Source organism: Rhynchophorus ferrugineus, unplaced genomic scaffold (genome assembly GCF_030347505.1).
Source record: "Rhynchophorus ferrugineus isolate W39M unplaced genomic scaffold, kcgeb_rfMv2 rfM2, whole genome shotgun sequence".
Classification (NCBI taxonomy): Eukaryota; Metazoa; Arthropoda; class Insecta; order Coleoptera; family Curculionidae; genus Rhynchophorus; species Rhynchophorus ferrugineus.
Genome location: NW_027472581.1, coordinates 77845736 through 77870978, shown reverse-complemented (window position 1 = coordinate 77870978; position 25243 = coordinate 77845736). Strand labels below are relative to the sequence as shown.

Here is a 25243-nt window from a genome sequence, read left to right as displayed (position 1 = left end):
TTTTTAGAAATATATATAATTTAATTTACTAAGAATAAATCTGATTCAAAATTGAAAAAACTAAGTTAATCTATTGATTTTGAAGACATATGCTAAAGATCATAAAATGCTCTTGTAAACTGGATAAGTTTTTGGGATTCGAAAAGTTTTGCATATAACTCACAAACAACGAATCAAAAACCCAAATGAGAGAAAATTTAAAATCTACATTAAGCGCTGAATGATGTCTACTTAAATTTCGAGGTGGGCTAGAGTTCAAGAACACTTTTTTCATAAATTATCTTTAATCTGACAAATAAATAAACTGAAATTATTATTATAAGCTTATAGAGATAGGCGGATTTAGCATCCTTCGCCTTCTTTGCGTTCTTATGTCTTAAAATATCCATCAAAACGGACTAAACCGTCATGTATTTAAAATCCTAATATTTTATTATTATTGGAAATGATTCCACTATTCAATCTTCATGGCATATCTCTCTATATCTTTATTTTGTCTTTATGGACACTGTAGTATATATTATCGTCCGACAATAAGAACTGATTAAGTTTGAAAGGCTCTTTTAGTTCTGCTCAATGATTGCTTATTACCCCATTCACTCTTAGTAACACTACCTCATAAATTATTACTTGTAAAGCCACCTTTTTTCTCTACCCTTTAAATTGAATATTCCATGCATGAATATAGCCTTTTACGAATATTACCATCAATAAGCTTGCACTTTAATCTGCCAGGTTTCTTCTGCTGTTCTCTTATTTGTAGCTTTATTATTGCATTTATTATTTGTATAAAATTAACGAGCCAAAAAAATATGCATATATCTAATTAGATAAGGTATATATATATATATATATATATATATATATATATATATATATATAGATACATAAATATATATATATATATATATATATATATATATACATAAATATATATATATATATATATATATATATATATATATATATATATATATATATATTTATATATATATATTTAAAATTATATATGGAAAAGGCGACATTGGGGATAGTTCACCTCATGTGGCAATAGTCGCTGGTCTGAATCCTGCTGGGGCATAGTCGTAAATTTATGTTTGTAATTGTTTAATATTTGTGATTGTCTTAGGTAAGAGTGCAAAATCCGACAAGGAAAATGATCACGGTCACGCCAGTAATCAGGCTGAGTATGAACGGATGTATTCTGGGATGATTCTCTAAGTTGATCACTCGCCAATCGGTAGACTTAATGCCGAGGACCTTGGATCCAGCCCAGATAAACCCTCGTTGGTAAAAACGAGACTTTAAAATATATTTTGAAAAATATTAATGTTCATTTAATTAAATATTTATTTGTATATTAATGTTAATCTTGTGTTTTCTAATTTATTAAATTGATTATTAAAGACAATCATTAAAAAGGCATTATCACGAAATTTCAATAAATAATTAATCAAAACAAGGGCAAAAAATCAAACTAAAATACAAATTTTGAAAAGTATTTGGTAAATATATGACGAATATTATATGAAAAATAAATCAATTTTCCATAATGATAAATGGGAGACACATGTGTAGAATAAGAATTCCATGGGACCACGTGAAGATCACTGCTACAGACCTAGATATTTTTCTTGGATTTTGTTATTGTTAAATCTGTTTCCAATGAATAATAAATTTGAAATAATGTGCCAAGTTGCAAAATTTCCCCGTCTAAATAATCTACCGAGCGTTGTTCCAAATCTTATTTACGAACGTATTATTTTGAATGTTTTTTTTTGTGAGAAAGCTTATTTCAAAATGTCCGGTACATGGCAATATATTAAAATAATATCTGCCATCTTAACATTGTTGTTTCGTGTGACTTATGTCCGCGGATAATTGATTTTCAACTGAAATATCTCAACACCTACTCACATCTATTTTTAGGGATGGAGTACATTGATTCTAGCTGCAGAAAACGTACCTTTATCTATGAGTCACAGTTTCTAGAATGTGAGTCATATAACATAATTAAATAAATGTCTCTAAAAAGTTTAAACAAAAATCCTACAAGAACAAATAAACAGAATGTATTAGTTCATTTTTAAATACCCAAAAACTCTTGTTCCCTTGTTCACGAATGTTAGTAAACTACGGAATCGGCAATACAGGATATATTACTTAACAAATATCTCCGGATTGCGCATGATCTTATTGGACTTAATTTATTTTTGAAACAGAGAACATACAACATTAGTTTACATATTTTGAACAATTAACATGAACTCCAAGATCCATATAAATAAACATTACCATAAACATGACTAGAAACACTTAGATCAAATATAGCTACTATAGTTTAAAACAAATGTAAAAACCACCACTATATATGAAAGCAGTGAAATCGTCCTAAAAATCTCCAAATATGATCAAATATGATCCCTACTACAATTTTTGCTACTATTCTTGATCCACAAACACTATTAATGAATTTACTACATCGAGCTTTCAATTGATGTATTGTACATTTTCTAGCATAAAACGATGGATGATTGTACTTTTAAATTCAAAGAAATCTTCAATAAATACATCATTATTTTTACAAAACAATAATTGCTTTACCTATACCCTTATATAAAAATGCCTTCTCTTTCCTTGTTTGTCATTAGATCATGCGTGTCGTCGATATTTCTATATTTTGTTTATTTGATCCAGGTCTACTTTTATTAGCAAATTTAATTATTTCATAGCATCACTCTCCACTGTTCTTGTAACCTAGCAAAATTTTATCTAATTTCTTCTTCTCTGATTCTCTGAATCTCACATTCTTCGACTTCTACTCTCAACAAATTCTAGGTGCAACTCACCTATAAAATAAAAGTTACTAAAATACATTGTCTTTAAAATAAATGTCTAGTTATTACCAGTTACTACAATTTTTTGCTACTCTTCTTGATGGACAAACCTCATTAATTGACTACTTCCAACACAACAACAATCATTTTCTTCTCTGTACTTGTTATCATTAAATTTTGGCATATGTTGATACCTATTCGATATTGTTGAAAATGATTTGCTATAAAATGGAATTAGATTAGAGAAAGAACACAATATAGTTTTCTATGAAGGATAGTATGCATGAGCATGAATAATAATGTGTAAGAGCTGGTAAAATGGAACTATAACTTCTCTGTTGAGGTCTATCACTATCAGTGAAGGAATTAAACGAAGAAATATCGAGAACATACATAGTAGTCCTTCTCTAACACAGCACTGCAATATTATTACAGTACAGGTGAGGAACATGCTATTACATTAAAAATGGAATGCAGTGAGAGGTTGTCATGAAGATGACGCCGAATAAAAGAAAATCTAAAGATAGTACTCTTGAAACATGATTTAAAGAAAATGTTGTTCGTTCCTTATATTTTTGTAAAACTAAAGCTTAAGATGTCTAAGAATTATCCGGAACAATTAACATAACAATTATATTCTAAAGTAACAATGCGTATTCATATATTAAATCTCATATTATTTTACTCCTGTTATAACAGTTTGTATAAAAAATGTGGAGTTGAATGTATGAAAGTATGAAATGAGAAGTTTTCAAAGAGACAACATCAAGATAAGAAACAATCCAAAAGATGATACTCTTGAAATGTCATTTAAAGAAAACCCATATATACTTTTACAAGAAAAGTGCAGAAAGCAACAGATGGATTGTTGAAAAAACTATTATTAATCGAGAACTTGAACTGGTCAAACCAAATGAGAGGTTATATTTAAAATACATCATTTTCACAATAATATAGAGAAGATTTTGCAATATCCTAATATTTTATAATTTTTACTTACGTCTAAATATGTTGCATTATAATTATATCGTTATAATTTTATAATAATTTCTTGTTCAATAAGTAATATTATGCAGTTCTAAGTTACTAAAATTAAGAAATCAAATATTTTAACACCATTAACAATACCATGCAATATATTTCTCTGAAACCACTGAAAGATGTCTAAAAATTTTTTTTCGTATAACCCCATATCTCAATATCATATATTCATATATGCGTTTAAGAATTTCTTTATGTATCAGTATATATCAGTATATGTTGAACGCCTAATTTCTTTCAAGTATCCAATATATTCTTCTAAATTTTATCCTCTTTAGGTCCTCTATTTTGCATGAGCATTCTAAGTGTTTTACTGCAGTATCATATATTATCGGTTCTGATAGGAATTATTTCTCAAAAATATAAATATATTAAAAAAAAAACAAGTTGTTATATCGTATACATATATTGATTTATGTCAAATATTTTATATAGTCTTTGAAACAGTTGCTGAATTCAATGTTTCCAATAATCTGCTATATAAGACCAAATTAAGGCCTCCTTCAACTCGATTTCATCAACACCATTATATGTAATCACAATAGTTTAAGAATCTAGTTAATGAAATTTAATAAGTAGTTCATTTTCCCAATACTTTGATTGATTCATGTATGCATTAGAGATCCGTTGAAACTTCAAACATGTTATGCGACAACAGGCCTATAAAATAATTTCAAAGAATTTACAACAGATGGTGTTACTGTGCATTAAATTGCACCGTATATATTTGTAATCAACTTCATGTTTTCATGTCTTCCAGTTTCATTGTTTTCTTCATAAAGCCTCATCGATACGATTCACTTTTCAATATTTGTCATTTCATCGAAATATAAACAAAAAAATCTTATGTGAAGCTGATGGCAATAATGCTCTATCGATTTCAACATGTGAATACTGGTTTCGACTTTTTAGAAGTGGTGATATTGACATTGAAGACAAAAGGCGTTCTGGACAGCCAAAACAACAGACGCTCGCTCAGCATGACAACGCTCGATCACATGTTACAAAATCTATGTAAACATTCTTGGAAACATTGAAATGAGAAGTGTTACCCTACCCTCCCAAATTTCCAGAACTTGCTCTTTCTGAATACTACTTATTCCAACATATGGGTTGTGACCTGTATTAGCAGCGCTTTTATCAAAAGATGCATCGTTGTTTCAAGCTGGAATTCTTAAATTGCCTGATAGATGGCAAAAAGCAGTGGCTATCGATGAACAATATTATGAATTAAATAGATTGCACCGATTGTTCACAATAAACCTTCAAATGAAACAAATCCTTTAAAGCTAATTTATAGGCCTTAGAAAATTTGATTGCTAAAAAGTAACGAAATTAAATACTCTTTATACTTATTGAAAATATCAGATGTGATATAGTCTGATGTTTAATCTGTATGTTTTACTGTAGAGCCTCGTCAATTTTCAACCCCATATCCAATAACTGCGAGTAAATATGACGTCATCCGAAACCAGGAACTCTTGTAATTGTCAGGCTATTTTAAGACGGCATTAAATCATCTGATCACAGTAGTTATTCCGACCATTTCTCCTTAGCAATTAAAGATGCTAAAGACGAATTCGTCGAGCGCACGAGATATTGCAATTTTGTGGCAGAAAGTTACCGAAATTTACCGGTTCGAACATCCCATAAACTACAGTTTACGACAATTTTAGGAATTGTATTTTATCGCTCGAAAAATAAATGTTATGCACCGAAATGTAGCAAATGTTGGCAAACGAAACTAATTTAACTCTAGCCCAGATTTTCCTGTAAAATAACAACGAGGAAACAAATGCTACCGAATTTACTGTGTTTCTGAACAGTGGGATATTTTTAACGCAGCTAAAACATAAATTTTGCAGAACTAAGTAAAAATAAATTTGCAAAGTTCAATAATAATTAATTTTAAAATTTGGCCTGGATAAATAATGATTTTTTGTGTGTGCTGGGAACAAAAATAACATAGAAAATGGACATTAAGAACATAATAAATAGTTATTACTTTACTTTAAAAATATACAGATCGAACTATAAACAAGGCATCTAATTTTGCAATATAGATTTTTTTAGATCATAATTTGAGTTTTAAAATTTTAAACTTTAGATTTATAAAAATATTACAACGAATGACGTACTTTTTATGGATTGGGTTTTTCCACATTCTAACAGCTCTGACATATAACAAAATCACAAAATTCTAAGAAATGTTTTTCCAATCAATTACCTATAATATAAATTATCGTATAATATTTATATTAAATCGGCAAATAATAGTAGAAAATAAGAATGTATTAATTTAAATAGTTAATGATTATAAAGATATTTTGACTCGTTTATTGTGACATTGTGTCTAGCATATGAAACAATGCTGCCATAATTGAAAAGGAAAATATAGAGAATTAAAAATAGTTCAAGAAGAATAGAAGATAATATATAAAAATTTAATAATATGAGTAATTATTGAATATTGTAGTATTATTGAATGTCAATCTTACGCTTAACATCAAGGTTAGATCATAGTTATACAAAAGATGAATACAAATTAAAATAGACCTTTTTTATAACAAAGACGTCTAACTTGCTTTGATTAGAATAGTAATAAAATTCAACTACTACAAAAATTCGAATTCTGCTTTATAAAATTTTGATAATTTTGTAGAGAACCATAGAACCAGAGAATAAGACTATGAACTTAACAGTAAACAATAACGTTGATAAAAATTAAAACATATTTTTAAAGACTTGATTATAGAATCAAACGCAAGAGTCGGTTGGCAAGTTTATGGCGTCTGTATTTTGGGATGCGCATGGAATAATTTTGAAAACAGAAGCACCATCAACAGCGACTATTACATAGCGTTATTAGACCGTTTGAAAGACGAAATCGCCGAAAAACGGCCACATTTGAAGAACAAAAAGTGCTGCTTCACCAAGACAATGCACCGTGTCACAAGTCAGTGAAAACGATGGCAAAAATCCATGAACTGGGCTTCAAATTGCTTCCTCATCCACCGTATTCTCCAGATCTGGCCCCCAGCGATTATTTCTTATTCTCAAATCTCAAAAGAATGCTCGCTAGAAAGAAATTTTGGTCAAATGAAGAGGTGATCGCCGAATCTGAGGCCAATTTTGAAGCAAAGGAAAAAATCGTACTACAAAAATGGTATCGAAAGGTTGGAGGATCGCTGAAATCAGTGTATCACCCTTGAAGGGAATTATGTATTATCTTGATTGTTATCTGGTAGACCGGGGACTTTTCAATTGATCGGTTGTAGATATTGATATAACTGCTAAACTTGCTTTATTTTATGTTTGTGTTTAATTAAGTAAACCTTCTGAAGAGTATAAAACCACTTGGTTTCTTAAAATAATTGTATATATAGTATTGATATTTAGTTAAACGTAAGAAACTATTTCATTTAATTATGTGTTACGCCCAAAAAATCTGTCTACAGTTTACGAAAGTCTAAATAATAAGTAAGATGTTTAAACTAATTTTACTACTAACTGTGAGAAAAAAATAACATTAGATATTAAATAAATCTACCTATCTATTAAATAATTAGACCAGATCTTGGTGATAGGCATTTTTAAAAATACATTTTAATTTGGGTCTAACTTGTATTCCGAAAAGAGTTGTTAAAAAAAATTAATAATTTATGATAATGAAGTTGATCATAATTATTATATTTTTTTTATCAGGATTAAAAGAATATTGCTAATGCGAAATGGTGTTATTCACAAAATTACTATATATAATAGAATAATGTTTTTGATTATTTTGTTCTAGTTAAAGGAAATATATTAACACAACGCAACAACGTAGTTGTAAGAAAACTAAATATTACACTAATTTGAAAATAAAATGGTAACGCTATTGAAATTTCACACTGTATATCATGAAAACGCTTCTTTTTTAAAGGTTTAAGTGCGAAATATTAATTCAATATATTTCCTACTATAGCCTTTAATGAGGACAGCTTACAAAAGTGTATATAAAGAATACAATCTAATCGATACATATCGCTTCAATAGACGTTTGTGCCTTTTAATCTTTGAAGATACTGTCCAATTCAAATACCCCCCTACATATTCTTGACTTGTTTTAATATTACTATTAATTACAAATACTATTAAAGTTTTGTTGCGTGTAAATTTATTTTACGGGAATTTTAAATTACCTTTCAAAGATTTACAATAGACTGTGTAAATCAAGTCAGATCGCATCGGAGGATTATTCTAAAAAAGAAAATAGTGCTCATAATCATGGTTTTGTTACATGGTCTCATATAGCAGCATTGGTATAAATTGACTCAAGAAGTGCCATTTCTGTAAACATGGTATTACCATTAACAACAAACATATTGTTGTATTAATGGTAGATAAGGTCTGTAGAAGGATCTATACTTAGTGTTGAAGAAATTATGTGAAATGATAACCAAAATACTTTTTAATCAGACGTTAATATTATAGTTAATATGATAATGATAAATATGATCCAAATTCGATTCGTAGTATTCTTCGAGGAATATATATTTTAAACAATACCTGAAGTTCTATAAAATATGCATGATAATAATATTAAAGAATAAACAAATACTAATAATATAGAATAGATTCTAAAAAAATATTAATTTTTACATTATAAGAGATATTATTGTGACTGTGGTAGAAATAAAAACACAAAATTTAAAAGTTTGTCATGTAAATCACACACTAATAAGAATCATTACAGAACATTGACGTCACTTCTTTTTTGTATTCCTTATATCTTGATATATTATGATTAAGTTGTAGATGGAAATATATTTGATAGGGCTACCAAAAGGCATATAATTTTAGATAGTTAATAGCAAATACAATACCAAAAAGTTGATATTCTTAAACAATTAGCAGATCTGTAAAAAGAAAAAATATATACAGTATTGTACTAAAATACTTCGTAATATTTGAATTAAAAATGTATAAATCATGATTTTCAAGCTTATCCTAACAGCCTTGCTTTACAACATTACCTTAAGTATATTTACACATTCTGTATTTAGATATGATTTATCATATTAGTCTTAGGAGTCTATTTATATTCTTAACACTAATTCGTAATGTTGTTTAGTTTCAATGCAAATATTTCATGATAAATTCTATAAATATATTTCGTTATATTAGCTTTTTGTGATCTACCTGTAATGACATCTGATTCGCATTTCCTAAAATCTTATAGTTAATTAATATTTTACATATAATCCCCCGTCAGTATTAGAAGATCATTTTCTTCTATCTGGTTAACATTCAAAGCTTGTAGGAATGTATGAGTTCATAAAAAGTTGTAAAACTAAACACTTTACATGATATAAATATGAATACAAAAATAAAATTATTCTGGACTGATATACACAATAAACTATACGATGATATAAGATCTTACCTCAAGTTTTATCGACAGTGTTATTTACCTTGATATTAAGTTTATAACACATGTTAGACATCAAATGAGGTAAAAATAATAAATACTTAAAAATAATACCTAAATACACAATATAGTTACCAATATAGATAGAATCTATGACTTGGTTCTCGTCTTGCAAGATTTAACAGAATATATCAAATTTATTAATAAGACTTACAAACCATTGAGTACTATCAAAATATTTATGTCAAGTAAATGCGTAAAATTGTTAGGGTGTAGTTAAACTAAACTTCCTGCTGATGATTTCTATTTTTTTAAGTTCATTACTCATAAGTAACATCATTCAGTCGATTGTGAACATTATGAGCTTGTCGTTGCTTCATATTTTATTACAATTGACAGTGTTAATTGTCTAACCTACTTTAAATAAAAATATTTGACACGTGTCTGGTATTATAAATTACACAACATTCAATTGATGAATGAACCAGAAAATAATTTGAAGAATTTTTAAAAATAAATAACTAAATAATATAATGTATGTTATGAGATTATGGGTCGCGTGAAAAGATCACTGGATATTTTTGGTTAGCACTGGCTTTGGTTTCGCATTGTGGTTATTCGACGTAAATATATATATCACTCTGTTGTTTATTGATAACTGATTTTCTGTCGTTATTTCGTTTTCAGTTGGCACTCGCATTCGTACTGGTGCATCGATTTGCCTAGCTGACGACAAAAAGGGATATTTTCTTTTGACAATACCACCCATCCTCCCCTTATTGATCCATCATCAATTACCATGGAAATGGAACGATTTACGTCCGTTACTTTGGAGGTTTCAAACCAGCTGTCAGTCGGACAGTAAGTGTCTGACCTGCCACGTTCGAAATACAGGTGTGCCGGAGATACTGTTGACGTCCGCTTGGTTCAGGCAACGACAATGATGAGATGATAGTGTGTTCCAAATTCGAGCCACAACACGGATGAAGATGAGTATGGATCCAGGATTTAATGGCGATACAGGTCAGAGCAATTTCTTTTTTAATAAGCTTTAAATGAATGCGTTTCTTTAAGTAACTAGGGACAATTAAGTGAAGAAAGTTTTTCAAATATATCAATTCAAATAATTTTTTGAACTTGATTATTCCTCAAAAATTTTAATCGATAATTAACCCTAATTTAATTGATAAAGAATCATCTACGTGTGAAATAATTAATTAAATAAATATTATGATTATTAATTTTACATGGTAATATGAAATAACTGGTTCAAATGCCTTAAAGTATTTTATTTATATATGTTGATTTAAATATTATATTATTAGATGTAAAATAAATATATTTCGAAAATAAATTTTACTATAAACAATCTAATAATCAAGAAACACATCATTATTATAAATTAACTGATACCTGCAGAAGAGAATAAAAGTTGATTGTGGTAAATATATTAAAATATGAACAAGATCCTTAATTTTAAAGCAATAAAATAAGAGAAACATACTTTATGCACATTACTTCTGCATTCGAATCTTGCAATTTAAAGTAGAATTCATTTTTGTGGCAAGAAAATTTTCTCAGAGCAAATCCTGATAGATAAGAAGATAATTGAAAGTTTCAGCGTACGGCTCAATAATAGGAGCTTGACTGCCGCCACTGCACATTTCTAAATGTTGGTCTTTTCATTTTAAATCATGCCACCACTTATATATGGAAACCGAATTTCTATACTTACAATTTTGTCATTTCAATAATTAATAATTTTTCTATGTAGTTCAAGATGACTTTGACTATATTTTTAAGAGCTTTTTTATTTACTTCATGATGACCCCCTTCTCTAGGTTCATCAGCGTGACTTTGACAATATTTTGACTTAACTTGTATTAATTATTCTTTCCTAACTGTAAATATCTTCCTTATTTTTTCATCTTGACTGAATGAATTCATTTAGTTGTACATATTCCTGACTATTTTAATATAAATCAATTTAAGAAAAGCGTCATTCTGCCAATGTCAACTGTCGTCTGTGTCACTCGCTTTTATATTATCATAGAATAAAGGAACTTAGAAGCGCATCTCTTATGTTAAAATTGGTTCTAAGTTACGCTCGGAATCCCCGTGTGAGGGCGCTTACGAATGAGCCGTATAACAGTTACGGTGGGAAATTTAAAAATGTTCAGCGGGAATTTTAAAAATTTGAGCGGGAAATTTAAAAATTTATGGTAAAAATTTTAGCGGAAAATTTAAAAATTCTTTTAATTTTACTGAAAAAAAATAAATATATTTAAATATATTTTATTGATATATTACAATGACAATCTTCCTTGACCATAAAGACATTGATATAATCCACTACCCAAAACAGGTAATCTGATATTATCTTCTCTCTAATATTTAAAACAAACCTAAAATAAACATTCAAATAAGATAATATAACTATTAATGGTTCTGTTGTATTATTTTTTAGAATCAACTAAATTAACAACCTACCTAAATTGAGATCCATTTTATCAAATATGACAACGGCATTTCGATTTATAAAGTGAAGTTTCTGATCTAACGACCAAAATTAGATGTTACTACTCTAGCAGCAAAAAGGAACCTTATTCAGTATCTGCATTAATCTTCTCCTAGAAGGCAAGCAGAATATCTTCGATAACAGATTATATCCTCTGCCACTGCATTTCAATAAGGATAAATCCATTAGTTTTTCATCCAACCTGAAACCTGAAAAATTTCAAGTTAGAACCTGCATTCTCTAATAATAAACATAAGTTTCTTATTATATACTTACTTCTGGGTCTTGTTGGGGTAGAAGTTTCTACTATATATCTATCAGCCTCAAAAAACTTATGTGATTTAATATTGCCATTGGGGGCATATGTTCCTTGTCTTGTAGTAAAGGTAAAGAATCTCAATAAATATTGCTTAATCATTTTAATAATAAATCATACACAATTTGTTTTTACAATAAATCATTATTATTTAACAAAATACTTACTATTTAAATTACTAGTAGGAATTACATCTTGTTTCAACCATGGCTTTCCACATTTTAGTCTATAGTCTTCATCTTTAAAATGATTACAAACTTTCCTGGACCTACATAGGAGATCATAAGAGATCTCCTTAAAGTTTTCTTATTATTACACTAATAAATTAAAATACACAGAATAATCTAAAGTAATTGTCAAATATAAGTACACATACCGAAATACTTGACCTAAATAAATAATACATATTATATCACCTAAAAATGGCCGTTAACTGTTTAGGTTAGAATTATTAATACCGAGGCCGAACGAGAGAGAAACATACATATAGCTGTTGCATTTTTCATTTACATTTGGCCACGTAACGGTGATTCCAAAAAGCTTAAACGTGGGATTTTCCAAATAACTTTTACTTCTAAATTTCTTTATTCTATGTATATTATACAATTAAAATATAAATAATTTTTACTCAATCATTTCTTAAAATCTTGTCTTCGCAATAGCGGACATAACAAAAATATTTATAAATGAAGTGGATTAGATGAATTAAAAATACATTACTACTTTAGTTTAAAATAACCCTTGATTTCAAATAATAAACTGGCGGTTGAAGAAAGGTTATATTGCTTTGAATTTTCGTTAGTTAATTCATAAATATTGTTCATAATTCTGTTGATATAAATATTGTGTTCTAAGGGTTTTGTGCTAAACTTTATTAACTATGATATATATAGTACATAGAACATATTAAAAACTCCGCACCTATAAATACTACATTCTTACTTTGATCAAGTTTCATGTCGTTTACTTTCTGATCTACCATGGTTCTTTGGAAATTAACAGTCCCAAAATAGTTCACTTTGAGGATGTACTTTGATCTATGGAGATGAATTATGAGAATATACAGAACAATATTTAGAGAATAGCAATGTTGCGCGCAAGTTGTGCAAAACATTAACAAAAATAAACGTTTATAAAAAGATGGTTTTGAAAAATAATTTAGGATTAATTAAAATTAGATAATTAATTATAAAATTCTAATAATGCAGTAATGCAACAGAATCAAAATACCTTTTAAGCGAATTAATAATAAACTGAAAGACATATGAGATAAAGGATATACAGATTTACAGAAAATTGTTCGTTAATATAGTCAAAATATCTGGATAACAAATTATTTTGGGATACCAGTGCACTAAATTCAATTCCATATATGCGATTCAATATATAATGTGCATCGAACATTTTTATTTATCATTTCTCTTTAATAATTTCGAGTTTATAGAGTTTCGAGTTCTAGTTCTTTCGAAAGTCATTGAACGCTCTTGAGAAGTTATTATGTAAATATTCCCTCGATAAAAGCTGGTGAATTGTACTTTCGACGCATTTGAAATATTATTTACATATAGTTGACAAAGGATGTCGTAGAATGCCAATCAAGCTTAAAGATGAAAGAGAAATAGACATGCAAAAATGGTTAAACTTTTGCTTCAAAAACGATAATAAAACAAAAATAACTATGATACACGAGACGTTGGTCTTTTGGTTGTGACTAAAAGAGCAAGTGGGTTTATACTGTTAAAATATCTAAGACATTGTAATTGGCTGTGATGACATTTTTCTGTCTAGATTCACTATCAGATTATGTCGAATTTAACGCAGATAATTCTCATTTACCTCCTCATTTTATTCTGGTAATTCTCAATAATTATCAACATTTTATTAACCAAAAGCCTTATAATAAAACAATAATGCATCTAATATTTCACCTTCACTGAAGTAAATAAAATAATAATAGCAGTTTAATTATTAATATTAATTAATAAAAATATATTTTTCGAATGTATTACTAAAATATTTAGTTAAACTAAACCCGGTTGATATCGATTGTTAACGAAGAAACTGAAACGTTTTTGGCCTGATAATTAAGGACTGCGATTTTTATTAAATTTTTGTTTATTATATTTTTTCATTTTCAAGGATAAAGTTTGAGGGAGACAAATCAGGGGAGACCGTAGTAAATTATATCGAAAATCTTACAGTTTTACCATCGAAATGGCTTGATTGAAGATCGGTTTTTCTTTATCAAGTCACGACAAATTGGTCACGATGTTTCCAGCTACCATCCACTGCTTCGACCAGTGTTATGTTTGTGGTGCTTAGTGGTGGACCCATGTGTCACCAGTAAATGTGCTACTCATTTTGCGTAGGGCTCTTGTATCTTTAACTATACATACAAGATATTTTCATGGTTTCACTCGCCTTTACTTGCCTATTGTTCAGCATGATATGATGCATTTTTTCAATGGTATCCGGTATAGCTGAGATTTTTGATCACCTTTCACCACCACGTTTAAATTCTGCAGCGCACTTCTATTTTTGAAGCTTGATATAGAACGAATTTGCAACAAATGGTGTTACTGTGGCTTCACTTTTCAGTTTTCAGCATTTCGTCGAAATGTGAATAAAACATTTTTCAATGCATTGAAAATGTCTGAATTTGTACGCAACAAACCGTTTTTGAGGAATGTTTCACATTTTTACTTCAAGTTGATCAAAAAGGCGGCTGAAGGTCATCGAATACTGTGTGTACCTTATGGCAACCGTACTCCATCGACTTCAAGATATGAAAAATGGTTTCGAAATTTTAAAAGTGACAATTTTGACACTGAAGACAAAGAGCGTTTTTGACCGTCAAAAAGAGATTAGTCGATGATGACCCGTGCAAAACGCAAGGAGAATATATAGATTTATTTATTTGCCATCTATGATCGCTTGAAAATCATGAATAATCCAAAAGCCTGGATATTTTGTGCCATATGAAATCAACAAATATTAAAAGGTGTTCCTCTATGTGTGAAGTTCTGCTTCAACGGCAATATTGGAAAGGTTCTTTTGCATCGTATTGTTACTGGTGATGAAAAGTGGGTCTATTACGATAATCCAAAGCGAAAAAATGGGAACCACTTTGTCATGCATCATCAAAGGCAAAGCCGAATATCCATAGCTCCGAGTTAATGCTTTGAATTTGGTGGGATTAGTTTCATGTTTGGTGTTCAAAGTATACCAAGAACTACTAAAATAGTGTATTTGAACTGAGTATTGAACGAAACAGGGTTGGAATACAAACAACGACACAATATTGTTCTTCAAGATGAAAACGTTCGACAACATGTTGCAAAACTGGTGAAAACATACTTGAAAATACTAAAATGAAAAGTGCTACTCCGCCCTCCACATTTTTCAGCCATGTTTTTTCTAATTATTATTTGTTCCGACATATGAGTCATGACCTTTTCGACCAGCGCTTCACTTCTTAAATAGCCTTAAAATAGAAAAGCGTAAATTGGCGACTTAGTTGGCGCAGTGGTAACGGCAAGTGGTCTGTAATTGTTTAATATTTGTAACTGTCCTAGGCAAGAGTGTAAAATCAAATAAGGAAAATGATTCCAGTCACACCTGTAACCGGGGTGGGTAAGACCGGATGTCTGTCCCTCGCCAGTCGTTAGGCTTAATGCCGAGGACCGTGGTTCGGAGCCCACGTTAAATTAAGTCCAATCCAGACACACCTTCCTTGATAAAAAGACTTTAAAATATTTTTCAAAAATGAGTGAATTGAGAAAAAATAGCAACTGTTGATGGTATTTTGAATAAAATATATTTATATAGATTAGATTATTAGAGAGAAAATAAAACAAAAATTAAAATCAATTTTTAATTATTATTCATTCAAACCAAACCTATTTTTATATTGTTTAATATTTTGCATAAAATATTCCTTTTTAAGCGGGCCATTGTGAACCTTCGCATAGCTGATAAATCCTCAACTATAAACCATCCCGTGTAAAGGAATCCAACTAAAACAAAACCGTCTGATTTACGACCAGCAACAACAAGCAATCTTATTTTTTCGTATGTGCTAGCACAGCCTGTCTCTGTTTTTATTCTTGGTCTAATTTTACACGCCGTCGACTACCTGAAAATTCGATAAAATTTTCCAACTTCACTCGCTCTATCGACGACAAAAATGGCCATGCAACTTCATTAGACGACACAATGGCCTCAAGACCAACTGTTTAACGTCGTCGTGGAAAATAGTTCAGCGATAAAAATAACTTCGATTGTTTGGAAAGGAAAAAAATATTTACGTTATAAGTTTTTTATAGGTTATAACTATACTATGGCCTATCCATAGAAGTTTATACATACGTCATCTAATTTTGTGATGTCAAGAGGTCGCAAAGTTGCCCTATCAAATCTGAATTGTAGTTCAGTTTGTCTTTGACATTCAACAAAATTCGAATATAAAAAATGTAATTAAACAAAAATACGGTTATCAGATATAATTTATTTTAACATTGTAGTAAATCTAATGGATATATTATCGAAGGACTTAAAACTATAATTAAGTACGCATTTATAGCTTGTAGGTTAGAGTTGTGTTTGATTATATTTATATTGAACATTTTTCCTTACCACGTATGAGTTAGAGTTATAGGTGCGTTTATAGTTGTATCCGCTGGTGACCTAATCCACCTACTTTACAATTGTATATCCAAGTAATATATTTTACTTTCATTAGAGAGCATGTTTACCTTTTACGCTTAGTTCTTGTGTTCTTCTGTACCGTGTTTCCTTGTAATATCTTTTTCCTGTATCTCTCCTTCGCTAATATCTATATACATCTTCACTACATAGTATAAAACAAAGTCGCCTTTTCTGTCCCTATATCCCTATGTGCGCTTAAATCTTTAAAACTACGCAACGGATTTTGATGCGGTTTTTTTCAATAGATAGAGTGATTCAAGAGGAAGGTTTATATGTATAGTACATGCATAATATACTAAGGCAACATTGCTAATTTTAGAGGTTTCTAACGTGATGTCGTAAATTAACCTATTTTTTTAGGCTTATTTAGCAATTAGCAAAAACGCTGCCTAACCCTACGAGTTAGATCAAATTAATGTACTACAGTATTGTACACCATAAAAAGGTCTACAAAAAAGTCCGCGATGGTATATGTTTATCTTTTAGGGATAACCCACATTAACCATTTTTATTGTTTACTTTTTACGTGAGAAAATGGCTTATTTACGAAGCTATTTTAAGCAATACGGCATTAATCCTTATCGAATTAAGTACCTTAAATACAGTGTGCAATTAATATAGATCAATATGGTTCCTTACAGCATGTAAATTAAACAAATATTTTCGGAGATATTACAAATTTAAAATTTGCGTTTAAAAATGTGTAATGTAATAAAAATTGTATGAATTTAGATATTCCAAAGATAGCAGGAAATCTTCATAGTAAGTATAGGGGAAAAGGAATTGTTTTACTCCAAATTTAATGCGTGCAGGCCAAGGGCAGTAATGAATGAACCAAAAATACTGGATCGATTTTAATCATGTTTTCATTGAGTGACATAGGCATATATATTTTATGCCCGTGCAAAGTCGGAGCGGGCCGCTATGTTTTTATATACAACGTTCATATTTTTTCTGTAGTGTATTTAATTTAGTATCAGCATTGCACCCGTGCGAAGCCGGGGCGGGTCGCTAGTTCTTAATAAAGCTAGATTTAATCACGCCATATCTGCAAAATAGTTACTATTCTTTCTCTCCTGACACATTTTGACCAAATTCTCATGTATATTCCGGATAATTCCGCATATATTTGTGCGCATAAATCTTTTACACTCTGCAATAACATTTCCTACAGTTATCATATATCAATTATATACTCACTTTTATGGTGGAAAGAACACTTTCATCACCCTGTCTCAGAAATTGGCAGCATTAAATTATATTATATTTAGAAAGTTTTATTCAAGTGAATAACTAAGCTGTTAATTTCCAATCTTTTTCTAATATTTATTAACGATTCTTTTCAAATTAACAGTTTCCTTTGAAATAATTCCATTAAAATGTGTTTATATTGAAAAGCTACTCACTGTTTTTATATATTTTATATATTTAATCCCTGACAGAGCAACATCAAGCTGATCTTGATTCGTCATCCGGTTCGTATGAGAATGTTTTTTTTTCGGTGAATTTAAGATTATATATTTCATTTTTTGAGATATTTCAGTGACCGTGTTCATACTAATATTCAGTGCAGCTACTACACGCCGAAAAATATGTTCAATAAAAATCGCAGCAAACAGTGAAAATGCTTACCTCTCTAAGGAAATTTTCTGGCAAGACAAGGCCTCCATTATACGGTTTCTGTTCAAAGTAACTAATTAGAGACGCAATCTGTTTTGTCTGGTTATAGACTTTTCAATCAAAGTAATAATAAATAGCCACTTGAAATTTATCAAAACAAGCAAAGCGTTAAGATAACATTTGTCGGTTTATAACTATTGTTTGGAAGTATTTTGCATACGTTTGACAACCGGACGATATTCGCAGGCTATTTCGGTTACACGTTCGAACTTATCGGACAGCATTGTGTCTCTTTTTAACTAGAATAAAATGAGAACGAAAATATTTTCTGGTTCTAACACGAATTTACAAATTGCGGCAGGTAATACATTAAACATCTTGATGACGTATGTACAAAACTACTTTGAACAGACTATATGATGCCATGACTAATTATTTTTTGTATTAGATACTTATGTGTATTTTAATATACCTATTGGCCAACTTGCAAATTATAATTGTAAACTATTGTTAAATAACCTAACCTAACTATTTGATGATTTTGACATTTCGATGTATAAAATAACAGTTTTTCATTTAGTATTATTAAATTAAACGCTGTACACAGACGCTAGTCAAGAAACTTCACAAATTACTAATTACTTTTGTTGTTTCCCAATGTAATCCCACCAAACACTTTTAGGAGCTTATGTGATGCTACTCAGTCATATACTAATTATAAACTTCAGTTTCAACGATCGAAAGATGATGACTTTCATATCAATATAAGAGAACTAAAAAAGTTGGAAGACAATGAATTGCAATTTTTTTTAAATAAAAACCATGGTCATATTCTCAACGAATTTTCAGATCAGTTTATATTTGATGGGAAAGATCCAAAAGAAGCTGAAAATGACTATCGCACTAACTGATGATGTTTAAATATAAAACATTGTTCCAATTTCTTAAGGGATCGAATGGGGCTATATTTGGTAAATTTTTTTTAAATGTATTTTAAAGCTTCTTTTTACAAACGAAGGTTTATCCCGACGGAACCTAGTATTTAACGTGGACTTCGAACCGCGGTCTTCGGTATTAAGCCTACCAACTGACAAGTGACCAACTTAGAAATCACTCCAGAAGACCACAGACTAATATCTGTTTCAGCCTCAGGAACTCTCTTTTATTGATGTAAAGATAATAAATCTCAGAATTGTCTTATGAAAATTCTACAGTGACGGAATTACGGTTTTATCTTAAAATAGCAAAATTATCAATAAAATCGGGACATTGCTTAGCCCACAACTCATTATTTAAAAATATAATGTTATTTTAAAAGTTTATACTTTTCCAAGGTTGATTGAGACTTGGCTCTTGTTTATTAAAATGGTAAGTAATGTTTTATATCAATAGTAATATTGTTACATTGCCAACAACTGAATTCTTTTCAATAACGTCACTAGTATGTATTACATAATGGTCATATTAGTCGCCAAGTAATGTTGGCAATTTCGAATTACGTATACAAGAATGTTTGCAAAAACTGTTAAATAATAGAACAAGAAAGAAACATACATTAAATTATATTTAATAAATTCAGTTTATTTATTAAATAAAATATAAGTAATTTAGAAAACTGTAAATAACTCATGGCCTGAAAAAAGTGTTTCTTTTTACCACTCATAATATCATATCATAGTTAGTATTTACTGATAGTCCCAAAATTAAGATATATTCCAACTCCATTCTACGAAAATTTCATATAAACAATATTTTTGAACTGGTGTCTTTTCTAAAGACAAGACAAAGTATTTAAAAGATAATATGTACAATTATTCTTATACAAATATTCAAAATGATCACTCATCTATTAAGTATAAGTTTCAAATATACTAAATTTTTAATAAATGTACATTATTATTTTCTAAAATATTGTGCATTCTTAATTACTACTTTTATGTACTTTTATACTTTAAAGGCTTTAGACGTTCACTTTATATTTCCTTAAAAGATTAGAAGGGTTAGTAATTGTATATTCTTTAAGTATTTTATTTTCTAGTATTAACAAAATTGTCCTGAATTATCTGCTAAACATATTTAAATGATATATTAAATAAAGTATTGTTTCTGAGCTAAAAAAATATAAGCAGCTTTTTTATAATTTAACATTTATAGGTATTATCATATCGAGCTAGTCAACTGCCGGTCCGTAGGTCTAATACCGAGGACCATGGTTTGGCGTCCATGTTAAACAGTAGATCCAGTGCAGATAAACCCTAGTTGATAAAAAGGAGAATTTTAAAAGGAATTTTGGAATATATTTTTAATTACAAGTAACAATATTTTTAGCTAAAATTTATTATCTTTATAGAATCATTAAAGCAAAATTGAATGTTTTTTTTATTTTCACAATAATTCTAACCAGTTCAGTTCCTTGTTTCGTCGCCAAGTTTATATTTGACTCATTGCATTTCCTTCACAAGTGGAACCTGACTTTTACATCAATTAGCGAATTCTAGAGCACGAGCTACACATTAAATAACAGTTTTTGGCTGTTATGATTGTCAGAACGACTACAGTGGTTAATATACATTTTTAGACCTATTTTCAGAATGATGAGTAAGCACACCTCGTTGAGAACAAAGAGGATTTATTATAGCTTAGGTGTTTGCGATCGTAGCGGCCATCTTATTGGAGAAAAAACAGATTTTGTAGCTTCGTAAATGTCTGGCTTTCGAGTATTAAATGGAATAACTCAATCAATTATTACGATTACACTTGAAATGATTTATTTATTAACAGAAACTAGAATTTCAATTAACCATAACTGTCAATTTCTGTTTAATTTGTGGAAATTTTATATAGTATGCATATGTATAATTAAAATTGAATTAATTTTTAATAATTGATAGTAGATTGCAAAGTAATTGCAGGTACTTATGTAATTATATATTTATGTCAGGTTGTATTATCAGATTCTCGTTTGAATTAATTTCGTTATAAAATATTTTTAACAAGAAAATGAGCCGACCGAAAATAAATAAGCAACTCACTAAAAAGTAAAATATGATCAAATTTAGTATATACTATATACACATTATTTATCTTAATGCATATCTGAAACTATTTATTTATTTACAATATTATTTTAAATATTACCGACTGCTTCCAACTACACCGACTTCAAAAAATAAATAAGTAACTCACCAAAAAGTAAAATATAATCAAATTTAGATTTTTAACACAAAAAAAAACGTTTTAAAATGAAATATGTACATAATAGTCGTTGTAATAACAAAATAAAATAAACAAAATCCTTAAATTAACCTATCTACTACACGTATTTTATATTCTACTATATACACATTATTTATCTTAATGCTTACCTATTTATCTATTTGCAACATTATTTTAACTACTACCAACTGCTTCCAACTACACCGACTTCAAAAATAAAAAACAAAAAAGCTGCTGCCCTGTTGGGAATCGAACCTGCGACCCTCGCGTGTAAGCTTAACCTTCTAACCATTGCACCGTAGAAGAAGTTGGCTAGAAGTTTTCAACAACAGTTCAGCAATAACTTTATACCCAAATATCTGATTATTTTAACTAAGAAATATGTGAAAACATTGTACGTGCCTTTGAAATTTAAGGTTTTCCCACGATTTCCTCATTTCCCCATCAGATCCTGACTTGTTTCCGATAGGACCATTTCGGAAGTGCTCTTACAAATACAAAAATAATTTTTAAAATCGGTCCAAAATTGATGGAGAATACAGCCGGACAACCGACTCCTACTTTTTTAAAGTCGGTTAAAAATTAAGTTTTTTTCCTAGCTCCAAAAATATTGAATAACGAATCAACAAAACATATTTTCAGTGTTACTTCTCCTGGACAGTTGACGGAAAAAAGATGTGATTTTATCAATACTGATTTTGAAGTTACAGATGAATAATGTCGAAAGTTGGTTGGAAACTCAGAATAGATGAAGCCGTCATAGAAAATTGCTATCGATTGCATTTGATGCAAAATAAAAAAACAATGGAAACTTTTACCTAGGAACAATGTTAATTTTTAGTTCGTTAACGTTATTTGTTAAATATTATATAATATAATGGAGATGAACTTTAACACATTTACCCAAGTATGTTCAAAATATATGTAATGTCGAGAAATAATAATGTACCCAATATTTCACAACAAAACCTCGAATTTATAAATAATAACTTAATAATAAATGAATTTTTAACTCGCTGTAATTAAATGGAATTAAGAATCTAAATAGAATTTTTAAATGGATAATAAGATTAAAAGATAAAGTTGTAAAATATAAACATCAGGTGATTAGAATTAAGCAGTTGGTGTGGGTATTAAACTGTACCTATTAAAAAATATATATTTATCAGGGCTAAAAATTCGATCAAAAACTTTAGGTTTGGTTTTATTTAATCAAGACTTGATCATGCCAGAAGAAAGTTTATGAAATGAGGTATCTTTTGAGGCTATACACGAATCGAACCTACTCGTAGTATTTTCATATAATATAATGATGAGGCTTGTCATGTGCTTTCACTGAATATATGTAATTATGTAGGAAAATTATAAGGAAAATGATAGATGAATACAGTGTATAGTGTGAGGCATCTCATTGAAACGTTTCCAGGCACATCGTTATTCAGTAGATATAATATTTCAATATATTTCAAATGGTGTAAGAAAAATACCAATTAAATTTTTTTCACTTAAAGTTATTAAGAAAGGTAGCGATAACTTTGACTGAAATTGTATTATCTAATCATAAATAAATAAAAATCATTTTTAAACAGGCATCTTTTATTATGTTAGGAATGTTAATAAAGTATAAGATATTTAAACATGGTGATCTATATGGAAAATTGATATTAATTGCGAGGAAAAAAGCATGCTTTTATTAAATTCGAATAGTCATGAATACTAGAGTAACACAGTGTATATATATATATATATATATATATATATATATATATATATATATATATATATATATATATATATCGTAACTGAAATCTTTTATAGTAACAGAAGTGAAATCAACAATTTTTTAATATATGTTCCATGGCCTTTTAAAACCTAAGCAACACAAAAAACGAGCAAGCTCTGAGCCAACATTATCTTGAACATAAAGGCACTAATTCATTTTTTTGCATTTTAATCATCCCTAGTATTTAATAGACATGGCTCTGTTAAATTTCTTCAATAAAATAACATGAGAAAGGTTTACATATAATAGTTTGAACTATACTATACCTTAAAGTTTAAAACATTATGTTATATTATTTCCTTTTGTGTAGGAAACATAATGATCGTATATAATAATAACGATAATAACATTATATCTTTTATATAGTATATAAAAAGTATTATATCGTGTATATTTTTATTTTTCAACAAAACTTAAATATAAATCACTTCTTGGAACTAATTTCTGCTTTACATAGTCTGACTTTAATACCGAAACTTTTAAAAGTTTTCTTTATATTGTTTAGTTTAATATTATTATTCACATATCAGGCTCTTGCATGTATTTTGATCAGCGATATCTGTAGATGACAAAGCGAAATTTAAATGGAAACAAGCAAACCAAACCTAACTGTTAAATTCAATGGTTTTGATGTTTGTCTACAAAAAATTACTGTCAATTTAGTACTTCTGAGTCATTCACTGCATACAACTACTAATTATGGAACGCTGCTACATAAAGTGATTGAAAATGTCGTTTCTACATTTCAACATTTCGTCATTTCGAACGTTTGAATATCACGTCAATAAAAAAGAGATTACACTGTAGTGTATTGTAATTGGCGATGAAAGGATAATCTATTACGACAATCCCAAATGTAAAAAGTCATAGGCTAGTCCAGATTTATGAGTATAAAATATTGCTGTAGATATGGTAATATCAGCAAGGTATAGTGTATTACGAGCTACGAAAATCACGAGAAATACTGGAGATGTCTGCCAGCTTCATTTAAACAAATGGTTGTTGTAAAAAGACCAGTAATAGCTAATAACAAAGCCAAAATCATCCTGTTGTATAATAACGCTTGGCTATCAATAATATTTTAAGATGAAGAAATAATCAAAGTATATGCAAGCAGCTAATTTATTATGCTCTGTTTTATTTCCGACACGTAAAAAAAATATTATTAGTAATTCAGAATGTTATTTAGCTTTTGTTTAAGTTTATTAAAAACTATTTTTGGCAAAGTATATTTAATAATAATAATAATAATTCTTCAAAGCTACCAAAAACAGATTATTAGATTATTAGACCATTATTTTCCTATTTTGGGTTGTAGATTACGTCAAAAAGTGATTAACTTTCATTTGCTAATATTATACAGCACTATGACATTGCCGGTATGTAAAATTTCGTCAATTCAAATTTCGAAGAAATTAAAAATTATATTGCTATGATGTGAGAAATATAGGTTTTTAAAGGCATGTATGCTGATCATCAATATCAAATATTACAGTAAAATATTTATTTAACAATATTTTTACATTTTTGATGAAGTTTTTCAATATACTTAAAAAACAATGCCAATATCTACCTGAATTTGTCAGCTATTTTATAGAAAAGATAAATAAATATAAACATTAATTAAATAAATAATTAAATATCAAACATTTCCACAAAAACAACACAGTACATTAGTCTGCCATGTCTAAAAACATTGTTAATTAAATGTAAAAAAAATTTTTAAAAGAATTATTAAACATTGTTATAAAACAGCAAGACACAATCCATATTAATCTACTATGATATTTTA

General features: G+C 28.9%; 1 protein-coding gene and 1 long non-coding RNA gene across 5 annotated transcripts in view; one reads left to right on the top strand and one right to left on the bottom strand.

Annotated features, from left to right (window-relative positions):
* Nna1 (Nna1 carboxypeptidase) overlaps positions 1-25243 on the top strand; it is a 78379-nt gene that overhangs the window by 11073 nt on the left and 42063 nt on the right. For all 4 annotated transcript variants that reach the window (XR_013004478.1, XM_076396305.1, XM_076396304.1 and 1 more), the window contains exon 2: positions 9979-10314. Coding sequence is in view for 3 of the 4 variants with exons in the window: in XM_076396305.1 (XP_076252420.1) it covers positions 10275-10314 (40 nt within the window). In the remaining variant the exon portion in view is untranslated. The remainder of the gene's footprint in view (positions 1-9978; positions 10315-25243) is intronic.
* On the bottom strand, positions 11561-12227 carry LOC143192016 (uncharacterized). Its single transcript, XR_013004689.1, has 3 exons — positions 12086-12227; positions 11782-12018; positions 11561-11696 (listed from the first exon to the last, which is right to left on the bottom strand). It is a non-coding gene; the product is annotated as an uncharacterized LOC143192016 (long non-coding RNA).